Genomic DNA, 26915 nt, shown 5'->3' with positions numbered 1-26915 from the left:
CTCCCCCCCCCCCCCACCCCGAAGCCCTCACTTACTATGACGTTTTGAAGGTTGCAGTGCATGCAGAATGGAGTTGGATCAGCAATACTGCATTTGAAGCATTGGTTGATCACGTGATCCACTTTCAGTAGAAAAGAATTCGAAAACAGTTCGCTTTTGAAAAATTTTGTTAGCACGAGCTGAAAGAGCATATTAAAATTAGTTAATTTTCAGCCGTATATCTCAAAAGTAGCGATTGCAACGGCCGCCGAAAACTAGAGAAAGATTTAACGACAGTTTAAGAATTCCAGAATTTACAAGGTCTACAATGACTTGTATGAAAAACAACTCAAGCGTGACTGGGTAGCAACTTCAACTTTATTTAATAAAAATATTGATTACAATAGACTGGCTCGCAAAATAGCAATTGCTAATCTAAGCGGACCAGTTAAAAGAAAAATAAAAGTTAAAGGAAAGGAAAGGAAGGAAACTATTCTAAGTTACAATAAATAATATGCCAAGAGTGGTGGTGGTGGCAAGAGTTGGTTTTCTCATACAAATCCTTCTAATTTTCGGCGGCCGTTGCAATCGCTACTTTTGAGATATACGGCTGAAAATTTTCAGGATACCTAATTTTAATATGTTCTTTCAGCTTGTGCTAACAAATTGAATTGTTTTCGTGTTTACCGCGAAGGTTGATCAGGCTAGTTGGGGAACAAGGTCTCAGGAAGCTCATCTCGCTTCGCCCGCCGATGTTTTTTTTGTTTTTATACCATTTTTGGCCGTTTTCATTCACTGGGAGCCTTGTCCTAGGCCAATGTATGTTGTGCACTCTAAGATAACTCACCGTCCCATCCACCTGTTAGCTTGCCAGTTAGCCTGCTTGCCGACCCTTACCTATGCGCCGAAGAGACTGGGTACCAGCATGTTTTAAATATGGCGGCCAAAAGTGCTATCGAACGTGGAATTAGCACGATCTGGCAAAAAATTCTAACTGTTGTGAACAATGCTTTAGTCTATCTTGACAGCAGAACAGCTGAATGGATACACTGGTGTGGTAATCTTCAAGATTTTATAGACGCAGGGGCACTTAATGTCTGTGACATTTCATCAGCAAGAGTGAGTACTGCGGCGCGATAGTTTTTTCAATCTGAATATATTAGCCTAAGCAAAGCTTAAACACTGGATACATTAACGAATCCTTATGACAGCCTGACTGTTTAATGATTATGAATTCCCCATTTAATTTAATTGGCCTCAATGTACATATTCTCACCGAAATTGTGGAAGGATAAATTTATAGAAAGATTCAGCAAAAATTTACACGACGTATTCGTCATTGCCTAGATGTCATAATTTTGAACTATTATGCTTGAAATTTGAGCGTACAAAACTCTCTTTCAACTTTCGCAAAATAGGTTCCAGCCATTGACTGAAAAGGAGCAAAGTAAAGGGTGAAAGATATTTTGCAACATCGACATGCTGAATAATGTTTCCTTTCACTCCTAGAAATTGAAATTAAACCTAATCGTTTCATTTCAGGGTGGAAACGAATCAGAAACAAAGGCTGTCTTTATTGTTGGTACACTACTTCAAAGTGAAACACTGGATTTGGTCCAGTCTATTGTCGAATCCAGTGATTTTCAGCACTGCACAATTCTTTGTACTGTGCCAGAAAATGTACATAGCTTTGCCAGACATTCAGATGTTGCTGATGTGTCACCATTTGGGGAATTGTCACAAAAGCTGAGGGAATGGATGGGCAATATGGCAAGTAAAACTATTATTATTTTGTTGTAACAGCCACAGAAATCACATGAACAGGATATTCTACCAATGACAAAAATCTTCAAATCGATCCTAGCGATCGTTCTTTGCGTCCTATAGGATGCATGCCATGAATTATTTTGTGCCTTTGGGGATTTTTATGCATCAGGGCTGCTGAACGCAGAGGTAACAATATCACTGTTTGAGCCTAACCTTCTTTCACTTTATTTCTATCACTACCATATAACTGAAGAACAATCAAGCACACAATTCTTATTCTTGGGGTGGCTGTGTGTGGGGGTGGGGGGGGGGGAGGGGGCATAGGGGAATGAGGTAGTATGGTGAGAACTTTAGACTTTTTATCTGGAGGTCCAAGCAGGAGCAAAACTCAGTTTTTAGAAAGCTGAGCTTACCTTCTTTGTTTTTTCTTATTGACTGCAGTATGCCACTGTGGATGTTCATTATGTGCCGTTGTTTGCTGCTGTGGTTTGTCCTGGACTATTCATCAGTCCTGTGTTTTCATCCTTCTTTCCACTTTTACCGTCAGATGTTCCAAGGCTACAAAAATTTCTCAGGAGTACGGTAATCAAACTCTTATTTAAGTTTAACCTTCTTATCATAGATGTGCTATTTTTCAAAAGATGAGTTCAAGTATCCTTCACTGTTTTAAGGTTCTTGGTTTGTTTTTGGGGTATTTTTGGAACCAAACTAAAGGTGGTGAATACTTCTAAAATGTGAGATTACTGAGATACTGAGACCCTGGTTTAAAAATCTAAGAACTTGAAGTAAATTTCAAGACTCAGCGTGCAAAGAAAGTGCTGTCCGATAGCCCGGGGCTAGTGGATTTGCTATCAGGCTAGTGAATTCTGTCTTTAACTTGCCCGACGGGCAAGTGATGTTTTATGACGAATTTGAATAACAGAAGAACAAAAAGGTTTTGGGGCTAGTTGAAATGACATCTGGGCTAGTAAATGCTAGCTTCAGCTTGCCCGAATGGCAAGCTGTAAAAATGATTTTCTTTGCACCCTGAGACTCCAAGATGGAAATCAAGAAACAAGAAATGATACTCATGCTTATTGTAGCCTACAACTGCCACACAGTTTGAGCCACTTCTAACTTTCTGGGATATGTAGCTATCTATATGGACTTGAACTTCATCCAAAGAAGAAGCTAAAAATGTCCTCAAAGCATGAAGTTCTTTGATCATTAAGGGTAGCTATTAAGTTTGTCATTGACAGCAAGGTTGTAGCTATTAATAGAGACATGTGGTCAAATTGAGCCCTTTAACTTTTTTCTGTAGCAGTGGAAGTAACTGTTTTAAATGTTAATGGTTTTTAGGGAGACAAGAGGACATTCAATGGCCTAAATGATTTTGAGATTTCTTCTCTTCCTCATAATTTGCAACTTAAAATCAAGGTGGGTGCTTATTGGGTTGAAAGCATGATGTGAATAAAGGAACTCAAAAAAATTTTTTTCATAAAGATCACTTTCTTACCCTCTAGTGGAGAATCCTCAGCCATGGATCTCTAAACGTGTTTGTAATGTTGTTCACATAACAGGTGAATGACAGTTTGTGTAATTTCCCCTCTCAAGGATAGCCTTATGGGTAATTTTGCTACAACCTTGAACAAAACTTTTTGAGACACATCACAGAAATGAGTAACTGTTGCTTAATGAATGAACATCTCACTCCAACCTCATTCCCTCTGCCAAAAAGTTGCTTTTGGTAACACCAGAAAAATGGATTTTAAAAGCAAAACAACACTAAGTGGGGGTGGGGAGGGTGGTGACTTCTGTTTGGAGGAGATGGCAGTATGGCACAAAATAAGAAAATAGATTTAACTGTCTCTAGCTTTTTGTCCGAGGTTGTAGCTTGTGCAGCATTCAGTAGAAGTAAGAAAATAAGGTCAGTATGTAGTCTAGTATGCAGTGTTTCTCTTAAATTCCTGTTGCAGATGTTTGCATTTGGTTTGAACAGTTTGTTTGAACTGTTAGATGTGAATGAGGACTGTTATGGTGTAGGTTACCTCAGTAAAGTCATTGCTACAGAACTCGCTAACTTACCAGCGGCAAGGATGAGAAGAAAGGTGCAGTTTGTGTTTGTTAGATTTTAGTGAAAAATGGCTTTGTGGCCCCCTATCCTGGTCACAGCTGTCTACTCACCCTGTGGATAAAGTTATTCAAACCCCTGAAAACCATTACTTGGCTCATTTTTCTGTAAGATTGAGGGGTCATAGTGAATCATATTCCAGAATGAAAAAGTGAATACGATGTATTGTCGTAAATCTTTAACCCATTGCTTCTGGGAATTTTGCCAAAGAATGTGTTTAAAAGCTACTGTCGAGCCGTTTTCTGGTATCTGACTGGCTATAAAGAAATTAAACCTACCAAAAGATTTACAGGTCATAGTTTTTGGGGTCATTTGTTCCAGATGCAAAATATCAGCTCCCGGCGCTCAGGCATGTACAATCAGCAAAATTTGGAGGAGTTTGGATTTAAAAGTGACAGCAGTCTTGACTTTTGCTTCTTTCCTTTTTTCCTTCCCTCTTCATTTTCCTGTGCTTTTATTTGGCTTTCCTTTGGTAGACATTAACTAGGCTTCAATTCAGTGGGAAAAGTTTTGTGGAAAGCTTTTAGGATCTTAGGATGGTGGGTGCGGCCAGTAGAACTTGACTTTCATGGGAAAGATGGATAAGTAACACCTGATTTACAGCATATGAGGGTGTGATTTTCTTTTTCAAATTTTCATAGAGTTCCAGCAGTAGAGGATCCTTAATTTTGATTGACAGAACACTTGATCTGGTGGGTCCATCAGGTCACTCATTTGACACACTAGCGGACAGAATCATACAGTTGTTACCAAGGTTACCGCAGCACACAAGTGATGTGGCTGTCGACATGTCTCCTCTTTGTTCTTATGGCAGGTAAGGTACAGTGTAATACACTACTGGTTTCAGCTTAATCCTTTAAGTCACAAGAGTGATAACACTGCACAATCAAGGGAAAAGTTGATGAGAATGAAGAAAATTACTAACATAGAGAAAATGCCCTGATTTCCTATCAGATTCTCTCAACTGATTCTTTAAGGAAAGGCAAGGGAATCAGTATGGAGAATTTGTATGTGGATATTGGGAGTTAAAGGGTTAAATTTGTTTAGTGTAGTTTTGCTGGTTTACATGCAGTGGAAAATGAAACATAATTTCAAGTTAATTTCAAAGAAATTTCTGGTTTCTAGTTCCACTCCTCAGACTGTAGCACCTGGCTGCTTAGCACACCCAAGAGACCGTCCTACCCAGGCTCTACTCTGCTCTATGATCACCAAGAGACAAAAGGTATCTGTTTTGAAAGAGGATGTAACCATATTATAACTTTGTGTAGCTGTGTGTAACATCGTAAAGCTGTTTATATTTCTGTATAACACTGTACAACTGTGTTATGGTGATGCATAATTTCTGATAATTCTGTCTAGTTGTGTAAAACTCTGTATAGTGGCATATTGATTTTGTTACAGTGGAACCTCCACTAATGGCACCTCTCCACAATGGCCACCTCTCTACAATGGCCATCCACTTTTTTTGGAAGAAACCTGGATATTCAGCTCAGGAAAGATTTGTTCATAACTCACAAAGCACAGTCTACAATGTAAAAAAAAAAAGTGGGCAATAATCCTGTGGTATTATTTGCTAAGCTTTTCCAGTGTAAGAATTTTTTTTTGAACGTATTATATTTTTGGGTGGACTGTTCACAGTCCCCTATTCTTCAGTAAGATTGTCGAAAGCATGCACTACAGGCCGCCATCTTCACAGAGTCTAGCTGGAAGATGACTATCTAATCTACTAAGGGGGCAGGGGACAGCACCATTGTAGACCCCATCACCTGCCCCCTCAGTACATTTCCAATTACAAAATGGCTGCCAGTAACAGTGAGTGCTCAATCTTGACGATCTCACGGAATAACAGGGGACTGTGAATAGCCTTATTCTTGGGAGTGTAATGTACATGTAAGTTTTTCCTTTAAATGAAGGAAAGTCTGGTGGATATTTCAAGGCAGCTCCAAGAAGCTTTGTCCAGAGAATCATTGATGCAGAAAAGTAAAGTTGGAGTACAAAACAAAGTCACGGTAGAACAACTTAAAACAATGACAGAACACTTTAGGTATGTAACAGAGTTCATTTAGCTTTTTGTCAGAACTATTGCCATAACCTGCCGCTTATAAGCTCCCTTAGTTAAAGGGCAAGGCCCATCTAGCTGTAAACAAGAAAAATACATCTGAATATAATCTCTCCAAATATAAGCCCCCTCTTGCTCCAATTATGGGCCTCCCTCTGAGTTCGACTACCAGTAAGTGTGAAGTTTTGAAGCTTGATTAAAACCCAGTAATTGCAAAACGAATTTCATGTTTTTTTAGCACTGCTATAGCTTGCTTTGAAGCGCTTTTTTGTTCCAGTTATAGGCCCCTTGGATGTAAACCCCTTCATCTATAAGGCCTCTTAAAACCCCTTCTGAAAATGTATAAGTCCAGGGCTTTTTATAAGCGGCAGTTTATTCTTTTAGTTATTAGCCTGGAGGCCTTACCCCCACCCATTGAGCTAATAGCTTGCTTATAAACAACAGTTATATAAAGTACATGTAAGTACTAGTTTGAGATTGCTTAAGTGATTGTACTTGTTACATTTCTTTGTTAATTCTAATAATTTATAGAGGTCAACCAAAGTGTTTACAAAAGCATGGTGCTCTGTTGCAGTTGGTGAGAGCAACAATAATGGCTTTAAAGAGTGAAAGCGCTTCACAGATGGACCACTTACAAGCATTAGAAAAGGTATCGCCTAAACTAGCATCTCGTGAAGGTAGATACAGAAGTGTTTCCAGTTTTGTTTGCACTTCGCTTATATGTCTTAAAATCTCCCTCACTATTTGAGACAAAAAAATTATTCTGATGAAGTAATTTAATGACCAGGCCCCAGTTGTTAAAAAAGTGGATAGGACTATCCACCGAATAAATCTGTATTAACTGAGTAGCACAATTGGTTTCTCTAATGCTTACTTGCTGGATAGTGATTTATCTGTTGGATAGCACTATCCAATGTTTGAACAACCGGGGCTAGCGGGCCGTTTCTTGAAAGTTCTGGTAACATTTCGGATCCGGAAAGCTATTTTATGCTTGCCGAGTTTGCATTCAAGATATAAGAGTCAATTATTGTGAAATCGATTATAATGAAACTATCAGTTAACGAAGCAAAATTGACTGGTTTGTGAGTGAGGAACTGTGCTACAATTGAACAGGTTTTGATTCCCTAAATTTGCCTTCACCCGAAAAGTTATCGCACCTTTCGAGAAATGAGCCCAAGACCCCAGTTGTAAAAAGAGTGGATAACACTATCCACTGGATAGTGATTTATCCGGTGGATAGCGCTATCCAATGTTTGAGCAACCCGGGCTAGCTCCCAGTTAGCTTGTTAGCTCCATGGGTTAGAGGGCTGCTCCAGTATTGCAGAGGTCCGGGTTATTTCGAATCCTGGCAAGCATAAAATTTTTAAGCCTCTCTTTTTGCGTCTGCATTTGTTGCCTCTTTAACTACGAAGACGTTTTCTTCATTTAATATTTATACTGTTTAAAGTACAGTTCCAACATTAAAACGACCCCTTATTATTCTTTTCGCGTCTGTTGATTTTAGGGTTTGATTCTTCACATTGGAGAACATGGTCCACAAAGTTCTTTATCAGAGTTGATAACTGCATTACAGAACGATCATCAGCAAAGGTATAAAATTATTCATGAAAATCAGTGTCAGAAGCAGAAGTGTTTTCCATACACCAAGTAAGGGGCTGTTTACTTGAAGGGAGGAAGATGCTAGTACCAGGATGATCGTAGAAGACGGAAAAACTTTACGTTGGGTTTATGCACAAATTTCGGTCCGTGCGGTGCCCAAGTAGACAAGGTTCGAGAAGGAAGTAAAAATGGCGGGCGACAAAAACAAAAGTGCAATTTGGGCCCTTCTTCATGTAAACGGCCCCTAAACCTTCCGAGAGTAGTTAAGTTGTGCTTACCTACTCTTTCCCTCTGTATTTCTGTCACCGTATATTAATGTATACAGGTATACTTGTAGAAGCGGTAAAGAAGCGGTAAAGAAGCGGTCACCCTCAATTTCAACTCACCGCGTGCAGTGCGTCTTTTTACGCGGAAAATTTCATAGCCACTTCACTGATTGTTTTTTTCGTAGAGCTTAGAAAGCGGAGATAAACGGTTGACAAACGGTTGTTTACCATTTACATGGTCAAACCGGGTTCACGCTTTGGGCAAATGGTAAGCAAAATTCGGGACTGCTAAATTTCGTTCCGAAATCGCGTTCACCATTTGCACAAATCAGTTTCATTTACCCAGACACGGCCCCTAAGCCTAAAACTTGTATGAAAAACAGTTTTCAAGAAATGGAACACGAATTTACATTTGGAATATTCATGTACCAACCAGGTAAACAGGAGTGCTTACTATTTGTACGGAAATTTGGGTGAAAATTTTCCGTCAAAGAGTACAGGTCTGGTATTTTTTTGCTTACCGAAAACAGGAATGGGATTGTGTTGTGCCATTTACAATTTTCGGAGGAAGCGTGGCACTGATAGTCCAAACAGATGGTTCAGGAAATTTCGGTCGTTTCGATAAAAGCGGGAAAATAGGGGATACCTCGAAGGTATTACCTTTTCCCCTGTAAACATTTAAACTGTCCCTGGAATTACCGGATTTAGCGTACAAATTGTAAGCGCTCCAGGACTACCTTATCAGGCAGACGTTCCGTGGCTCCCGGAAAATTTTCCACTGAAACGACTCAAAAAGTCGTGTTCCGTTTACTTCTTCCAACCGTATTTTCCGGACACTTTTTGTTAATGATAAACAACCAACATCTCCACGATTTCCATGGTGGCCTTCTTTGAACTTCTCGACGTTTTCATGGTTTTTTTCCACAGTAGTTTATTCCACGAAGAAGTGGTCATACAGGCACATTTAGTTTTCTCGTGGTAAAAGGCCTTATCTTGCGTGCAAAAGGCTCAATGTGACCGCATTTTATGGCTATTTAGATTACTATTTGCCCTCAATTTGCCTTCAGATTTGTGAATGTAGAGGACATTTTTCTTCTCCTGGTGTTTCTGTACTCGTTAACTGGTCAGGAATGCTTCAACTCTCCCTTGGAAGAGGAACAAATGAAAGTAAGACTCTCTATAAAAAAAATCAACGTTTTTTGCCCTCTGTTAGGGTCAGGGTTCACAAATAGGGAGCTTAACCCTTTAAACCCTAACATCAAAATTCAAATTCTCACTTGTTATCCTTATACGTCTTCAACAGAAGTAGTGGGGAGAATCTGTTGAAGTATCAGTTAGGTTCATCTTGTGTGATCATGTCCTTAATTCTCATGACCACTCTGTTTTATTAAGTTGTGTTATAGAAGGAGAAATTTGACGCCCATCACTTTTAGGGCTTATAAAGGGTTAATAAGCAACGGCGACGGCGACGGCAACGGCAACTAGAACGGCAAAAAAGCAATAGGTTTATAGTAGCAAAACATCAACTTTGCACGTGCATCACGCTTTTTTGTTCAACGTGAACTGACTGCCTAATTTCACGTTTTGTCAAGGACGGGAACACAAGACAACAACTTTCTTTTTCTTTTCTTGAACTTTGATACAGTCCTTTAGAATTCAACTCCAAAAAAAATCGCCAACACTTGACGAATCAAACGAGATAAATTAAGCGCGATAAAGTTTGAGGGAGCGCGAATTCACTTTTTAAGTGAGGTTTTCGCAGCCGTCGTCCTCGTTGTAGACTACGAGTAGTCTCCCATTTTTCCTCAGGGATAGTAGAGCGGGCGAAACGCGAGCGCGCGTGAAAATCACCCCACGCGAGTAAAGGCGACACGCGGCGGGGAGAGAGAGAGCTCCTGGAACGTGAAATCTGTGTGGACGGAGAATTTGAGATTTCACGCAACTCCCTGCGAAAGCTCATTAAGGAGAACGCAAACTAGAGCAAGTTTCATTGTACTTTTATTTCGTATTTCCCGCAAATTTGTAGCCTGCGAACAGCAGACGCATTTCCGGTCGTCGCTTCTAGACGCATTTCCGGTCGTCGCTTCTCTCCCTCGGAGGGAGAGAAGCGACGACCGGAAATGCGTCTGCTGTTCGCAGGCTAGCAAATTTGAGGATCATAACTTCACCCCATACAAATACTGTCATTTTACAAAATTCCTTTTGTGGTATTGGGCCACCTGTGATCTCAAGTGAATGTTTTGTAGCCGATTATTTTTAAATTCGCAAAGTTTTTTAGTGTAAACAATTCTTCCAACTAATTCAGGTACTTTTCCACCTTCGTTTGGACGAGCGTTCGGCAAAACCAAAATAGAACAGTCACGTTGATGAATATAGAGCGTTTAAGAAACGACGACGGCGAGGGCAGCGAAAACGTCACTATTAAAATGTATTCGCGTTTTTTCAGACGTTTTCAAGTTTATTCCAACTCTTCGAAATTCCCTGGAGTTGAATGCTTGGGGACTGCATCCAAGTTTGGAAAGAGAGAGCAAAATTCCTCGTGGTTAGTTTACTTCCTCCAAACAACACCCCATATTAAGGAAATTTCCCGTGGTGTTCGTGCAGGGAGGGCAAAGAAATGTACCGAAGAGGGTGCTGCACGTGCAAATTATTAGCCATGATACCGCATAGCTATTGCGCCAGCACGAAAACCATACGGGATAGGGCTTCTGCGCCGATGTCTTAAGTGGATAGGTGTTGGCACTAAAGCTATCCAGAATAGTGTGAACATAACCTAAAGCTTCTGATTTATCGATGTGTTTAAACGGTTGGGAATCCGAATACGATTTTAGTACAAACGCTTGCGAATTCCGTCCAAACACCCTAAATGTAATAAATCCGGAAAAATCTCCTCTAGCGTAAGCATATCCGCATTGTCAAACGATTTGGTGGCGACTGGAAACGAGGATGTAATAGACTGGGCTGATCTTGGTGGAACATGACGGACGATCTCAAGTGGTACAGTACATTCTTCTTTCTACTAGGAGCTATTTTAGGCTTTGCCGATCCGGTCACTGACGCCTTAACACTGGCTGAATTCTACAAAGAAAAACACCGGCGATGGTTTCAGTGGGGAGTGATTTTTATGGTTGTTCCTTGTTTGGTCTTCCTGCTGGTTTACATGTTGACAGTAACTTTTGACAGTGTGCGTAGAGTAACAGATTTCCTTCGGAGAGTTTTTTTTAGTTTCAATCCGTTCTCTCCGGCTTGGGCATCTTTTAAAGCATTTGTTTTGTGCCTGAAGAACTTCAAAAAGCTGTGGCACGGCGAGGAAATCGACTGCGGAGACCGCGACGTCGACGACGTTAATCGCTTTCTTGCGTATGTAAACTTTGCCCCATTTACGGAAGCAATCGCGGAGTCAATTCCTCAATTTATCATTCAGCTTTACGCCGCTAGTGTGCAAGAGGAACCAGTCAAGATCATTCAAATAATATCACTGATTGTGTCTTGTGTTAGTATAGCCTGGGCATTTTCATGTGGTGATGAATTTCTACACGACGGAGAGATCAAGATGAAGTTAGTGCACAAAGTGCTATTCTGTGTAGAAAATTTTTTTCTCTTGACTAGTCGACTGTTTGCCATATGTTACTTTATAATGGGTTTTCGGGGCTGGATCTTCGTTGTTTTGATTTCTCATTCTCTCATCGTGGCATTAGTCGATTGTAGCCGTCGTTGCCAGACAGACAACCCGGACTTGCGGTGTAGGCTTCTGTTTATCTTTTTTCTTCTGTTTCATTGGATTAGAGATGACTTGACTGCACCGCTCGACGCAGAAGATATAAGACACCGGAAGAGACAACTGGCGAAAATACAATGGTTATCTCATGCCATGTTTGTGATCGAAAATTACGCCATGATCTTACTGTTCTTTTTCCTCAGCAAATACTCCACAACCTGGTTCGCCTTTCCAGTGACAGTATATGTTTGTACTATGAGTATTCTTGGAACAATACTCAGGCTTGTTCACTTTGGGATTTTGTTAAAAGGTCGGGTAGTGCCGGAAACAAGCGTCACAAACGAGGAGGTAGAAGCTGTAGGCCTTGCAATTCAACAGGAGCTGATGAATGCATATGCTACGGTACAATCGCTGCGGACAGCCTATGAACGTTGAAAAACAAAAGGGCCTGATCACTAGCCTCCAAAAACTATCAAAGAAAGAGGTTCTGTGGAGCGTTGCGTGACCACTACTACGTAGTCTCCAACGCAAACCGTTTCTTAGCCTGCGTGGCAGGCGTTAAAAGGGGAAGGGGAAGGGGGAATTTGGGCGCGCGAGAGCCCTTCCCCTTCCCTTTCGAACGCCTGCCACGCAGGCTACTCGTTTCTTTGTGTCATCGCGCAACACTTCTCCCCACAAACGTGGAGCGGCGTTGTGTGACGTTCAAATTTTTTTCTAAATGAAACTAACACTTGTTTAAAGAGAAAAACACTTAATATCTCTTAAATGAAGCCAACTGGGAAGCCGTTTGGCTTGTTAGCTTAATTGGTAGAACACTGCACCGGTATCGCAGAGGTCAAGAGTTCGAATCCCGTACAAGCCTGAATTTTATTTTGTAATTTCTCCCAACTTTCCCTATCTTAGCCCCTGGTTACTGTGTTGTTTGCTTATGGTTGTTTCGTGGTTAGGGATTTGTGTAGAATTGGCTGTAGATAGAATTTCCCGAATTCTTGTTATTTTCTTTTAACAGCAACAAGCCTCTCACTCCTTCCCCCTTTGGTCTGTCTCTGTCCCTACCCAGAGTTCTCTGTCTAACGCAAGTGACAGTTATTTGAAATCAGTGCGCGCCTAAAGGTGGTTTCGTTGCCGCTTAGCAGTTTATATTTCGTTATTGGTCCAGGGTTGTAGGGCTCGCACAGTCTTGAAAAGTCCTTGAATTTTAGTGGAAGTCCTTGAAAGTCCTTGAATTCCATTTTTCCTTGAAAGGTCCTTAAATTTCTGTGCAAGTCCTTGAAAAGTCCTTGAATTTTCTTCAACTTTGAACGTGGTGGCCTGGAAAGTGTTTCTCATGCTTTTCGGGTTGTCGAAAATCATAGCTCTGACAGAGAAGTTAATGATGATTCGCAGAAAGCGTTTTTGTTTTATGCAATAGTTAACTATCAATTTAAGACAAGAGAACCGAAAAATGAGAGACGTTGGTGGAGCAAACAGTTCAAGCCTTTAAGTCCTATTAGAATGGACTGGAAATGTGCATTTTTGTACAATCTGTGAAATTAAGTTCCTGGTAGGTGGTCCTTGAAAATCGAATGTGGTCCTTGAAAAGTCCTTAAAAAATGGTTGCAATTTTTTGTATGAACCCTGTCAGGTCACCTTGAGAAAAGTTTCCCGGAGACTCATGTGAAGCTCTGAGTGGATCTCGATTCCGGAGTCCAATCGTTAAAGGGATTCCGGATTCCTTGTGCTGAATTCCGGTTTCCAAAGCCCAGGATTTCCGATTCCAGAAGCAAAAACTCTCCAGATTCCAGAATCCGGATAACCTTACTTGAGGCGAGTTGCACTTCAGACTACTCAAACCCTCCTCGAGCTCGTTACGCGAAAGACTTGGTAACTTCTTCGCCATGACCTGATAAAATCGAAAACATGTCTGCTCCCTCAAATCTCCATCCATCCATCCATTCAGCCAAACAATAAAAGGGTCAATTATTGAATTTTCGCAAATTCGCTATTTGCCTTTGCACATCTCTCATAGTAGACCCTCTTGTTTTTCCATAAGCTTTGTCTTTTATTTCTCTTGGAACCACTGTAATACCCAGGAGAGTTCACAAACATGGGTAATGCAAAGTTTTTGGGGGCCAAAAAAAATGTATTATGGGAGATGGGAGATCTGCAGATGGCGAAGAACAAGAATAATTTAGAAAAAAAGACTAAATAGAAAAGAGGGAAGGTCGGATAACGTTTAGTCAAAACCACTTCTAAAACGAGACAAATACTGACATTTAACTAAGTTTAGGTTGTAGCGAACTGACTAGTAGGGAAACGACCTGTTTGTTTATCTGTACACCTGAACCTTTTGCAGAAAATAAGAATTTTAATCCTGTTCATATTTAAGCTTACCTTTCGTCGGCACGTCGAGGAATCAAGGTGATAAACTAACATTGCTATGTTTATCTCTCTTAGAACATGTTGATTAACGGTATCCTCAGCGGAGAACTCAAATGCAGTTGTGAGTCGTTCTTAGGTCAGTGAATCTAAGGGCCTGTTTACATGGAGGTGGGGTACCCCAGGTTGATGAGGTAACCCACTTAGGTGGGGTAACCCGCCTGTCCATATAATCTCTTATTTTAGGGCCTGTTTGCATGTAGGTGGGGGACCCCAGGTAAGTGAGGTAAGACGCTTAGGTGAGGTAACCCGCCTGTTCATATAATCTCATGTGGTCACCCCACTTATCATGTAAATGTCATCAAATGAAAACAAGAGATAATATGGACAGGCAGGTTACCCCACTTAAGCAGGTTACCTCACCTACCTGGGGTCCCCCACCTCCATGTAATGATAGGTGGAGTGACCCGCAGCATGTTACCTCACCTATCTGTGGTCCCCCACCTCCATGTAAACAGGCGGGCGGTAAGGCTAAGTTCACACGACACTGGACGACTTTTCGACCGGCAGAAAAATTTGACCGGACACTTCGTTCACACGGCACCGTTCAATATTTTCACTCTGTTCACAGGGAACTTTGAACGGCTGGGCATCTTATTTTTAGCACGGTTTAGGTGGTTCCGTCAGAACGGCACACCTTAATGCACGAATTTTCAACCGGCCGTAAATTTCACCAGTGTCGTTTGAACGTGCCCTATGCTTTTGACTTAGGGCAGATGTAGAAATAAAAATGTGACGGCAACAGCGACGGCGCGCGCCGATCTCAAAACGAGCTTGGCTAATGGCAGAGCGGGAAATTAAGCATCGGAAGTTGCATTAGGACCTTTGCGTTCGCTCTCGCGTTCTCATTTCTAAATCTGCTGTTTAAGAATGGTTTTCACTAGTGACGGAGTCGAAATCGGAGAGGTGAGAGCGCTTATGACCTAATGAAAATCAACATCCGGTGTTGTAAGCGGAGTCATAAGTACCCTGGCTGCCCAAGACTTTTCATGCGCGGTAAAACGTGTCGACTGAAGCATCTCGCCACACTCACCGCACGCGTGGCACGTTTCGCACGCTAGAAAAAATCTCTGGTACCAGGGTAAGTCAGAAGCTCGACGGAATAGGAGTCGGAATAATCATAACTTTTACCGTCCGTCACTTACGATCTAGTGAAAATCAGATTGGAGCCGACGAAAGCAGAGGCGGGAAGATAAACCGTGACAATTCGGTTTAGTTCGTCGATTCTGCTTTTGAATCCGACAACCTAGTTTTCATCAGATACCAAGCTAGAAGCGGGAACGAAAAGCTGCTTGCACTAAATCGTAATGATCTACGAGTGCGACTCCGACTCTCGACTCCGACTCCGCCTCCGAATCAACCTCGTCCCTAGGGTCCGCTGGGAATGAGGTTGCCCCTAAATGCTCCGCTAGTTCAACTATTTTCAATCTCAAACAGCAAGATGAGGTAGGCGCGGGAAAATGCCTCCGACACGGTTTTTCTTTGCTTACTTTTCATTGGGAATGACGCGAAATATATTAGCCTATCAGAAGTCACAGTAATGCAAAACCAACCGTCATTTACCAGCCTATGTCGCTCCGATTATTCTACAGACGAGTGTGACAAGGCTACGACAGAATGGCCATTAAATAACATCTATGACTTGCATTTTATAGGGTCTGAGATTTCTGAGAAGACTGTGAGAAGTAGGATTTCCGATGCGTTCGAGAAAATACGTGCCGTGAACTTCGCGAGGGAGGAGCTCCAAATGTTCAGGTACAATCGGTTTGATACAGCAGAAGTGTTTGCAACAGCATTTTCACTTTGTTGCAACAATGTATGTGACAGTATTGAAATAGTGTTTTGCTTACAGGCAGCATTTTGAGTAAGTTTGTTTCCACGGATTTAGGACTGTGCTGTTGTCACAGTACTTTGCCAACATTGTGAAACGTTGTTTGAGTGTTGCAACAGTATTGTTTGGAATAAAGTTCAACAGAAAATTCACCAGTGGTTTTCGTTTTTGTCAACAGAGATGTGTTTCAACGGGGAACGGCCCTTAAACCAGCCCAGTATCAGCCACTTGTCAGACAGGTTTGTCCTGATTGTACGTATTGTCCCTCAGTCGGTTTGTGCCCCCAGAAAAGTCGGACAGGGTTATCTTGTTGTATGTTCCACTTAAATTTTAATATTTGTCTTCTTTCGACACTTTTTTCTGCCCAACGTGATCATTTAGACAGTTTCACGGCAGGCTCAGAAAATGTTCGTAACGCTAACCACACAACTCAAAGTGAACGTGAGTACAGAACCCGTAAGAGCACCCTACGACAGAGACCGGATTATAGTCTTAGCTGTAATTTTCCGCGTGATTTTCCCCATGATTCTTAAAGCGGAATGATTAAGTTAAATCTTCAGGAATATTTTAGCTGATTATTTCAGTGGTGGGAAGTCTTAGTCTAAGTGTCTTAACTCCGTCTCTTCCAAAAGTGCCAGTCAGCAAAACTGAAGAACAATCACGAAATTAATTTTTTACAATATTTACTGAGAAGAAACCACGTAAAGGCACTCAGTGCCAAACAGGTTTCTTTGGAATACTACCAGTCCATCTTGGGAATTTTTTTTTCTAAACTTATTAATTGGGATGGGACCCCGAACGGATAACCCAGATCTTAACTGACGGCCTATTTTGCACCTAAAAAGGCACGTTTCATGCAAATGAAAGCCGAAGTCGTTACTTTTCGGTCCATTGTTATGAACAGCAATTTACCCCCTTAATCGGAAATATTGGTATCTGTATTCTCTTCACTGTTTTTAGTATAGTAAGTAGGAGAAATTGTTTGTAAATCAAAAATTGCCTGATCTGCAGGAAGAACATGGGGATATTTTAATGTATGTCTTCCAAGAACTATGTCAAACTGTTATCCTTGCGACAGTGTGTTTGTCGTTATTTTCTTCAAAATGATGTACAATAAAACAGTTATAATTAGATTCGGTTTTTGTGATATCCGGAATAACAAAGGTCTCGAAAAGTGTTATCAGCCACGGCTGATAACACTTACCTCGACCATGACTATTCCGGATGCCACAAAAACCCTAATCTATAATAATTGTTTATTTTAGTATATGTTAAAATCACTCACTAAAAAGCTAATACAAAACCAAGACCCAGCGGGGGAGGAAACGCCCTGTTTGTGCCATCTCAATACCCGCTTCCCCTCCGCCCCACCCCCCCCCCCAAAAAAAAAAAAAAAAAAAATTCCCTCTGTTTGCTTCGTTGAAAGGGAAGCCTGGGTTATTGTTGTTTTCGTCTTCAGATCATTGATGGTGTGTTTAGTCCTGAATGTCCTGAGCTCCCTGATATCGAGTTTAAGTCGCAAGGGTTAAAGGATTTCATCAAAACTGGATTTAGGTATGAAGACTTTAAAGGGACAGGTTTACGGTTCAGCGCATGCTCATCAATTAAATTACTTTTTTCCAACTTGGTATTAATTCTATTGGCTAATAATCCCACTCACATGTATCTCAGCGATCTCAGACTGTATTTCAAAGTAGAAATGTATTTCAGAGTAACCTGAAGTAGGATGGAGGAATACTAACATCGCAGAACAAATTAGTGGAATATGCCAACACTACCAACGTTGAATTTATTGTTGACCCGAAGGTTTTATTCCATGGTTGATGAATTTACAGCTATTTGCACATAATTTGATCAAATGGGAGGGAAAAGCGCCCAAGGGACGAGGTTGAGGGATGTGTGCAGATTGATTCTTTGACAACATTATGACATGATCATATTGCTTGCATAGATGATACCGCATGTCCCGGCAGAAAAACAGCATTTTGATTAATGAGCGTGCGCTGACCCGTAAAACCGTCCCTCAAAATTTAAAGCGCTCTGTCAGGAAATTCATCAAAATTCAAACAGCGAGGGTGTAAAACATCAAAAGAATGGCTTAAAATATTAAACGAAGGTATAACTGCAACTGAGATAAATAACACAGCAAGTTGGTACAAAAGAGGGCACGGATGGACTAACTTGAAGATTAAAACAGATTGCAATCGCAGTTTTTGAAAACTTGTCAGTCTAGCAGGTTTTCAAAGCTCATATTTGTTGTTTGTAATGTTTGATATATGCTGTGGCAGAGAGATTTGTTTGATACGAAGCTGTCATTTTTGTCATTTACAGGTCAGTAAATTCGAATTCCTCGGCGCTAACGTTAACTTTCTTTGCCAAAAATAAATGAAAAAAAAAAAATGAATTCGACAGCAGTGCCCTTTAAGTAAAGTTCACTCACTTGGTACCGCTGCGTGTACAGTTAAAATTTTGGTGAATTTTCTGTGTCGTTCTTTGTAATCTATCAACCTTAAATAACTTTGATTTTATCGAAGTTTTGCGTTGAAAGTCTCTACTACTTGATCTCTTGTTCTTTATTGAAAAAAAAGTTGACTCGACGAAATAAGTAGCCTGAAATTCATCCGATTGCTTCGAGTCGTTTTCTCCTCTCAACAACGTCGTTACTGAGGGAGTAATAACGACTCGAAGTAATCGGATGAAATTCAGGCTACGAAATAAGCTCATTCATTTAACTTGAACTGTCTAGGTTACTGATAATTGCAAAGTAAATTAAATTTTAAACGCATCTTTTCTTTTAATATTGCTTAACTTGGACTGTTTACGAGACTATTTCCTGGTTTAGCTGATCTTAATATGTTTGGTGGTTGTTTCAGTTTATTCATGAATGTGAGCAAGCCTCGACCTAATGACCATCCACTGCTGGTACTGTTTGTTGTCGGAGGAGTCACGTGTTCTGAAGTGCACCAAATAAGGGAAGCTCTTGCAGCTTACCACCCCAACACACAGGTTAGCTTTTCTAAATCGTGTTTTCTCACGCTTGTCGTTGCCTGGTCAAGAGCCATGATGGACATTATGGGATTATGGCTCTTGACTGGTTTATCTGCAGGTTCTTCTGTGTTATTGTCTTTTTTTTTCGGTTTTCGGTGGCAGGCGGTCGAAGGGAAGGGGGAAATCGGGTGCACAAGACTGCGATGGGTGTGATGAACGCTCGCTTTCGAGCAGGGCGGATAAAGGTTGGGCGGTGAAACGAGCGCTCCGCTCTTCATTTAATGTGTGATGCGGAGTAGGACTGGCACGAGCGCTCTTTCCGCCCTTCCGGTGCGCTTCAAGGCCGGCGAAATTTTCCTTTTTGCAAACCGGAAATCCTATTTTCTTTCTGTAATTTCAGGTTACAATGTTAAATAGATAAATTCGTTTCATAACAATATCAATAAACAGTTTCATATGTTTGTGTCTGTACGTCTATAAGTCAAACTTGTTGGTCGTATAATGCCAAAATTTGAGTTTAATTTGAAAGTGTTGAATACCTCCTCCTTCCACTAAATATCACCTAATCGTCTTTTGCCGTTTCGTTTGCAAAAGCTTAACACTTCTTAACCTCAATTTTTACATATGTTAAAGGAGGATAAATTTTATATAACATAGCAAAAAATTAGATTGATATATATTGATATAGTGGCGTTGTACTTCTTTAAACTTTGCTTCTCGGGTTCAACGCGCCATGGCGATTCGCGCAATGCGTTGCAAATCCAGCAACCGCATGTAAACAAAATTTATTGAGGTTAGTTGTAAGGTTTTTTCTACGTTTTTTTCTCTAAAACAAAACAAGGTAAACCGAAAAAAACTGAGGGGAAACTAATTTTGAAGTTTTGAAGAAACAGAAAAACGTCTGAGATGTTTTTTTCAAAATTAAAAAGAAGCATGATGGTGATTGAAATTAGCATAATTTCACCTTGCACGAGCTGCACGCATTTATAAAATACACGTCATCTAGTTATGAAACACGATCTGCTGTCTTTAGTTTTGCCATGGATGAGATTTTCCTTCGTGTTTTAGACAGTACTTAGTTGTTTTTGTTTTGGAATAACATCGACATTGGCGAGTAGCAGAACGAGAATATAATTCAGTGGTAGAGTCATGGAAGTAATAAAAGAAACCCTTTGAAAGAGATGTTTGTCTACTCCAACTAAACCTCCCGCAAAAATAGCAACATTTGCCTCTCGGAGACAGCGTACCCGCACAAAGGAACGAGGAAGAAGTGCAAGAAAACAATTCAAGCCGCCATAATTCAGTGACAGCGGCAGTGTCTAATCTACAAACCACATCATATCGCAAGCCCTGACCGAAGTCGAAAACAAGCGACATTTCTAAGCAGAGTCCCAGTCCACTGCATCACACCTTTTTGCTCGGACGCGCTCGTTTCACCGCCCAACCTTTATCCGCCCTGCTTTCGAGTTCACCTCGCTCGCGAACGTCTAAGCAGTCTAGCAGTCTTTCATGGTAGAGACGAGCTAATTTAGTCGAACCCCCGTCAACACATTGCCTGTAGAATTTTTCTGTGGACGCTTTTTTTTTGTCTCTGTAGGTAGTTCGCCTACGTTAGGTAAGACTGTATCACTGAAGCGCTACTTCCGAATCCAACCATTTACACACCTAGAGCAAATAAAATAAGTCAGTAGTAACCATTAGGAATTGATAATAAATCTACAAACTCTTTTGACTCTTTGTGTGCCTCCTTTCTTTTTGCAGCTATTAATCGGCAGCACAAGACTTCTGAAAGCTGATGATTTGTTCAACGAAATATTTCTTCAAGACAACCTGTTTCCAGCTCTTCATTGATATTTTCGTAACAGAGTTACTGGAATAAATCCCATTTGCTGAGGGAACCTGACAGGAAACATGCGCCTTGGTCACAAAATGTTTGCAGCAATGGAACTGTGCCACGCCACGTTTGTGGAAGAACCAAGCAAGTGGTGACATAACAAGATTTTGTAGACTTAAAGGTCAAGTTTAAATCGAGCGGATATCTTTGGGACCTTTGGGCAACCTGGAAGTGATAGGGAAGGGAAACGGTCAATTTTAGACTTCGTAGACAATCCGTTTAAAAGACGAACGCCTCCGCATGGAAATGGGTCCGAAAACTAAGTGTCAAAAGTGCCTGGAGCCAACCTCATTCCAAGTAAAAGCCTTTGAATGCAGAGGTCCACTCAACGCTTATAAGTGAAACCGACTGGTTCTTTCTTGCCGGATCTCTAATGTAAAGATGCTAATGCCAGACGTTACTTGAAGTGGAAATAAAAACAGAACTGAATACAAGGCTGGCAATACAGCAAAGGGCTGATTTATTGGAGGCCAATATATCGGAGCCGTTATAGTATTCCCTTTCAGTGTAGCTCTGGCCCCGAGGAAGGCTAATTTTTTAAAGCCGAAATATTGGCCTCAAACAAATCAGCTCTTTGGCGTATTGCCTGGGGAACCTTGGAACCAGAAAACTATTTGAATGGTAACGATTTTCAGATTCTTCATCAAATCCCCTGAAGAAGGAAATATCGGGAAACTCCATGTCGCTTTTATCTTTGCTGTTTTGTTATTTTTATGTTTATGGTGATCAAAGGCCCAACCTTCAACCCAAGTAACTAGCTACTCAGTCTTCTTTTGCATAATCGGAAGGGGGAATATCAAACTGTCTAAGTTGACGACATTGATAATGATCACTCACTTAAGAAAATATACGACCACAGACACTCATCTGGCATCTGTACATATTGACCCGACCTCTTCACGACAAAAACTGCAAGTTGCCGCGCCGCGGATGATAATTAATTTAGTCGTCTTCAGACTTTTATTGCACTGAGGGAGTTCTTCTATTACCATCTATAACACTCCCATTGGTCGGATTTTCTCCATTTTGAGCATAAATTTTATTATAAGACAATTCTATCTGATAAGATAGAACTAGGATTTAAAAGCTTGTGTTCAGTGTGAAACGTGTCAAGAGAGGATAATCTTATAGGCACATTAAAATTTGTTACTCAGTGACTTGCCTTTATCCAGGGTAAGTGGGAGCCTGAGGGTACTCCTGCCTATATGGGTTCTCAGTCCTATATGCTTATATTTGGTATCCTTTTTTGTGTTGTGGTCGTGCCTACGCCGCTGTTAAAAGCGAACCGAAATTGACTGGAGTTTTCGACGAGTAGGCAGACGCAAAGAGTAGTCAGGTGGTGAACATCCAAAATCCCTCTGTTTTAGTTTTTCTTTCTAATCCTTCCCTTTCGACGCTTGCCGGCCACACAATGAGCCAGATATTAAAGTACCCTGTGTCATAAAACTCTAGTTCTTTCTAAAAGGATGCGGTTTTCTGCACGACAAGGAGGAAATAATCGTAGGATGTTCAGTCTTTCCTTTTGATGCTTTCACACCAAGAGCCATGGCTCTTTTTTTGACACCCAATCAAATACTGTAGGAAGTACAATCAACAAGACTGATATTACTGATTAGTTTGGAATCTTTGAATGCACATATGGTTGTTATCAAGGTTTCTCTCTGGGTATTAGTGCTTCGATAGTCACGGCAACACCTGATAGTTTTGGTACATGATTTTCAGAGAAACAGGAAATTGGAATTTTCAGAGGAAATTGCTTTATTAGTGAAAGAAACACAGTTTATTTTTCTGTTAATGTATATGTTTTAAAAAACGCCTTCCCTTTTTAAAATCCAGGTGCCACTCAGTCTTTCTCTTCGAACAAAATATCCGGGTTTATTGATCAATTTAAAATAAAGACGCCCCTTATCGCCAAACAATACATCAATGGGGAAATTTAAACGAAATTTGCACACAAAGGAAGGCGCGAAACAACAGCTTCGCAAAGAGGCTTGTGACGTCACGCAACCGCAGCTTCCGTTTGTTTGAGTGATTGGTATTTGAATCGTGTGTTGAGTAGCTTTCGGGAAGAATTTTATCTGACGATAATATTCCTCCACTAAATACGATTGTGCGGAGGAGATTAAGTACTCTGTGAGGTCAGCGATAAAGCACGCCAACTTTGAGAGAAGCGGCTTCGATGTCATGAATTTCGCATGCGGTAAGTTGACAAATTATCAGCAAGAGTTCTGATTTACCGAGCTACGTTTTCGGCCAACTTCAGCGTGGGTTTGACCGCCAAATTAGTGAAAGTGTCGTTATTCTACAAACATTTCACTTCCCCTTTTTCCGAACACGTGGCTCGGTTGCTAATATTAGAGTAGTCACTAGTGTATATTGCTTTTATCCTCGTCGTGTTACTCAATCAACTATATCACTGGAGCATAACCTAATACAAACTTAGATCGTTAAGCTTGTCTTCTATTTCCATGAAATTTCTTTCTTAGTTTCATAATTTGTTCTTGAATGGTCCAGTTTAGCTTATCCAATGCTGTGTAGAAAGCGTCAATTTAGTTATTTTCTTTGGGTTTTCTCAGCTGAGGAGGTAAAACGAACGCAGCGCCATCTGCAAGTGATAAAAGCACAGACGCTGTCGAATTTCGGCACCTTTGGTGAATTTCGAACCGGTCTCCTAGCGTTCAGTTAGAGCTGTAATTTGTGTTTTATGGTATGAAGGTTTCCTCCTGCTATTCTTATCAAGCATTATCAAATTATTGATTTGAAAGCATAAAGAAACAGACCGAATAATATTTGCGGTGATAAAGATCATTTTTCACTAAAGGAGGTGTCATTGTTTAATTTTCCGACAGGTCGTATCGGTTAAATTTAGAAATTTACTTCGGCTGCAGAATATTTTACTCTGTAAAATCACGCAATACACATTCGCTCGAGGTTCCTGTTACATTTTGAATTTTTCTTTTAAACTAACTTCCAGTCGGTTGTTGTTAAACGTTTCTTATTTGCCAACGAGAGACAATGGATAAAGTTTAAAAACGTAATTACTTTTTACTGCTTCTAGATCATTAACACACGTAATCACGCTTTTTGACGGGTAATGATTCGTTAGAAACCTAATTCACAACTGCCTATTCAAGTCTTTGTTCAAGAAATATCGATTTTCATGTCCGGCAGTATTGGATTACCAAATTTCACTCTCGTCACGTCGTTAAAAAACGGTCCCGTTTACGAAAAATAATAAACAATTTGTAGATTTCACGGTGGCCCGCGTGTTGCATCAAGGAAAGATCGCAGGTTTTTTGTATTGTCTTTCGCTTGACACAAAGCAAACCTTGGTTTTTTCGCCTTAAAACTGTGCCAGAGTGTGGCTTTTTCTTATTTTAAAAGGTATGTGGTTTCATGGGTCGGCAGGTTTGTTGTGTTTTTTCCTTTACACTCTCTGTATGCAAATTTTATAGCTTGAAATCATTCCACGTTCGTCAACTTTCATGGGGGTGCATTTTGGATCTTTGTGTTGTAAAACAGTGCCATGCCGTGCAGCATGGTTTGAAGCAAATGTGGAATAGATGGCAGCAAAGCCACCTTTGGCGAGGAACACATTAATTTTTCCACAGTGCCTTTGTGAAGAAAATGTTTGCCTTGTTTGTTTTCTGTCCAAACTTGTGTAGTTGCTTGCACTTGAAAACGTCATGTTAATGTTTTCTTCTTATGTCTGAGCTCGTGATAATTTAAAATCTGATGAAGTCGTCGCTTTTTGCTATTTACTTTTTTTTTCTTTCTAATTCAAGCTCATGTTGAGTTTGAAAAAAACAGCAAACTACCACTGAGATACTGCTTAATGAAAGAATGTGTTGGTCTTTAATCCACCAGATTGTTAAAAGAGCAAACAGTAAATTTTAATGGTTTTCATTTTGTCAGAAAATTATTCTTAATTTGCATCCTTTGGTTCCAGTTTAAAAAGAACATTGTTTTCATAACTTTTCATTTTTTGTCAAAATGTTTGAGACAGTGACTAACTTGCCCTTGAATGCGATTTTGTAAAACTGCAGGTCTTCCTAAAATGCATCAAAATGTTCTTGCAATAACTGATTTATTAAATTGCAAATTATGATTCTGGTGAATGCATGTGGTAAAGCAAACAATTAGCAAATTTGATTTAAATTGCAAGACTACTGACAGCAAGTCCCAATATTATGGTAATACTCCATTTATAGGTAAAAAGAATGCTTTTCTCTATCTCTCCACAAAAACAACTGTGGGTTTTAGCAGTCAGTATTTGAGCACCATGTTGAGCTTTTTTATTCTCTCTAGAATGTTCTTGAGCTATGGTTGCAAATAGTCACACATTATATTCTAAAGAAAACTTGAAGAACTTAACCTTAACACAAAATGAAGCATTCCAAGATAACTTTAGTTATCCAGATTCTGTTTAAATTTACTCAAACATTCAGTTTGAAAACAAAAATTGATACTTAACATAATTCTAATCCTGTTACACCTCTCTGTGTGTGGTCTGTGGCTAAAGTAGCATAAATAATGTGCTTTTTCCAGCAGCAAAACTGCAAGCATTAGTCAGTCTAAGATGCTTTTCTTTCATTAATTGGGTTTTATTTCCTTGAAATTTTCTTTCACAAACTATGGCAGTTATGCAAACTTAGCATTTCTTTGCACCGAACTAAGTAAGTTCTTCAAAGTAATTCATAGTTTTGCCTTTTTGTTGTACAGACTTTTTACATGTAGTTATTAAAAAGGGTGAGTTGTCAAGCAATGCTTGGTCTTAAGAAAATTTTTTTTTTCGTTACAAATGGTTTTTGTGAAGACCAAGCATCACTTGACAACTTACCTACGGTTGTATTAACTTTTTGTCTCAAAGTGAATTTTGATTCTCTTCATTGACACTGAATTATTTTTACACAGTCATCTTCAAATATTCAATAGAACTAGTTGTGACTAGAATGGATACCCCAATGTCAGATTGTCATCTTCACTCAAAATACATGACAGGGGTCTTATAACTTAAAGTAGTGAATAAGAGAAGAAAGAAAGTGGAAGAAAACAGTAGGTAGTGTGGAGGACTTGAACCAGCGTCATTATAATCCACATCTTTATCCACAACACCATCAAGGGCTAACTGCCGAGACCAGTTAATTTTATCATGCTTTACATGGCACTAATCATTACATTATTGAAAGCTAACTGTTTTTAAAACAGTGCTAAACCCTAATCACTGTACTTTGGTGCTAAACCCTGTACAGTGTATTCAACTCTTTTCCTTACACAACTGTCTGAGCTCTCTTTCTCTTATTTCCCCACTTTTCTCCAAAATGTGCCCAATAAATTTGCATAAATATAGTGTAGCCATGGTATAGAGTATAATGTTGTGTAATAAACATCAGGGCCCAGTTGTTCGAATGCCGGTTAGCACTAACCCAGGGTTAAATTTTAACCCGGCTTTCTTTTTCTTATTATCAAAAGCACTCTCTAGGATAATTTTCTCTATTCTTTTTAGAGTATCCAGTCATCAAATTGTAGGCAAAAAGAATTAAACTGAATTTGAATTTTAACCTCTAATGTTTGAGTTCAAAGTTCGCACTAACCCTGAGTTATCTCAACCCAGTTTCGAACAACCCAGCCCTTGTGTCCAGCGTGATTTTAAGGTACCGTATCCATTCTAGTTGCAACAAAAGGCATTCGAGCATTCCTACACCCTACATGCCAATTTGGCTATGAATATTCAGGATTCTGTAACCAGTGTAGAAAATCTAGACATATAAACACCTGTCTTAATAAACAACAGTTGACTGAGGTACTGCTGGCAATTGACTGATGCCACTGACAGCTTATTGTAACATTACACTTAGTAGAACCGTCTCTTTTTTGACCAAGTATCTGTTTTTTAACCAAGTATCGACTGCATGAGTATTTGCCAACATAGCAACTAATAAGGAGCCAAAATGTTGTCAAACACATTGATTTACGTGTGGGCTATGTATTCACCAAGTGCCAGTCCATAAGGTAGTTGACATGTTGACTGTCTTTCGACTGTATTTTAATTGAGTATTGGCCATTATGTGGGCTGACAAGTTGACCATGTGTTTTCTGGTAGTGTTGGCTGATACTTGGTTGAGGGGTGCTTAAAGTACACAAGATCCCACAATATTTAAATGAGCTGTGATTTATTGTGTGCGAAAGGATTCCCGTTTTTCCACAAGTTTGCTCACTTATGGGTGAGGAAAGAAGGTGTCAAAATGCTGTAGACTATCTAGCATAAAAAAATATAGGTGTTTGA

General features: G+C 40.1%; 1 protein-coding gene across 1 annotated transcript; it reads left to right on the top strand.

Annotated features, from left to right (window-relative positions):
- Positions 1-895: 895 nt before the first annotated feature.
- On the top strand, positions 896-21783 carry LOC140933498 (sec1 family domain-containing protein 2-like). Its single transcript, XM_073383073.1, has 17 exons — positions 896-1098; positions 1522-1749; positions 2188-2328; positions 3085-3162; positions 3702-3833; positions 4498-4670; positions 4982-5078; positions 5770-5900; positions 6447-6564; positions 7420-7505; positions 8848-8947; positions 13935-13995; positions 15572-15671; positions 15926-15986; positions 17207-17301; positions 18621-18753; positions 20497-21783. The coding sequence occupies exons 1-17, from the start codon at positions 916-918 to the stop codon at positions 20584-20586; spliced, it is 2007 nt and encodes a 668-aa protein (XP_073239174.1). The 5' UTR covers positions 896-915; the 3' UTR covers positions 20587-21783.
- Positions 21784-26915: the final 5132 nt, after the last annotated feature.

This window comes from Porites lutea, chromosome 4 (genome assembly GCF_958299795.1).
Source record: "Porites lutea chromosome 4, jaPorLute2.1, whole genome shotgun sequence".
Lineage (NCBI taxonomy): Eukaryota > Metazoa > Cnidaria > Anthozoa > Scleractinia > Poritidae > Porites > Porites lutea.
Note: the sequence above shows the minus strand (reverse complement) of the source record. Positions and strands in the feature narration are given on the sequence as shown.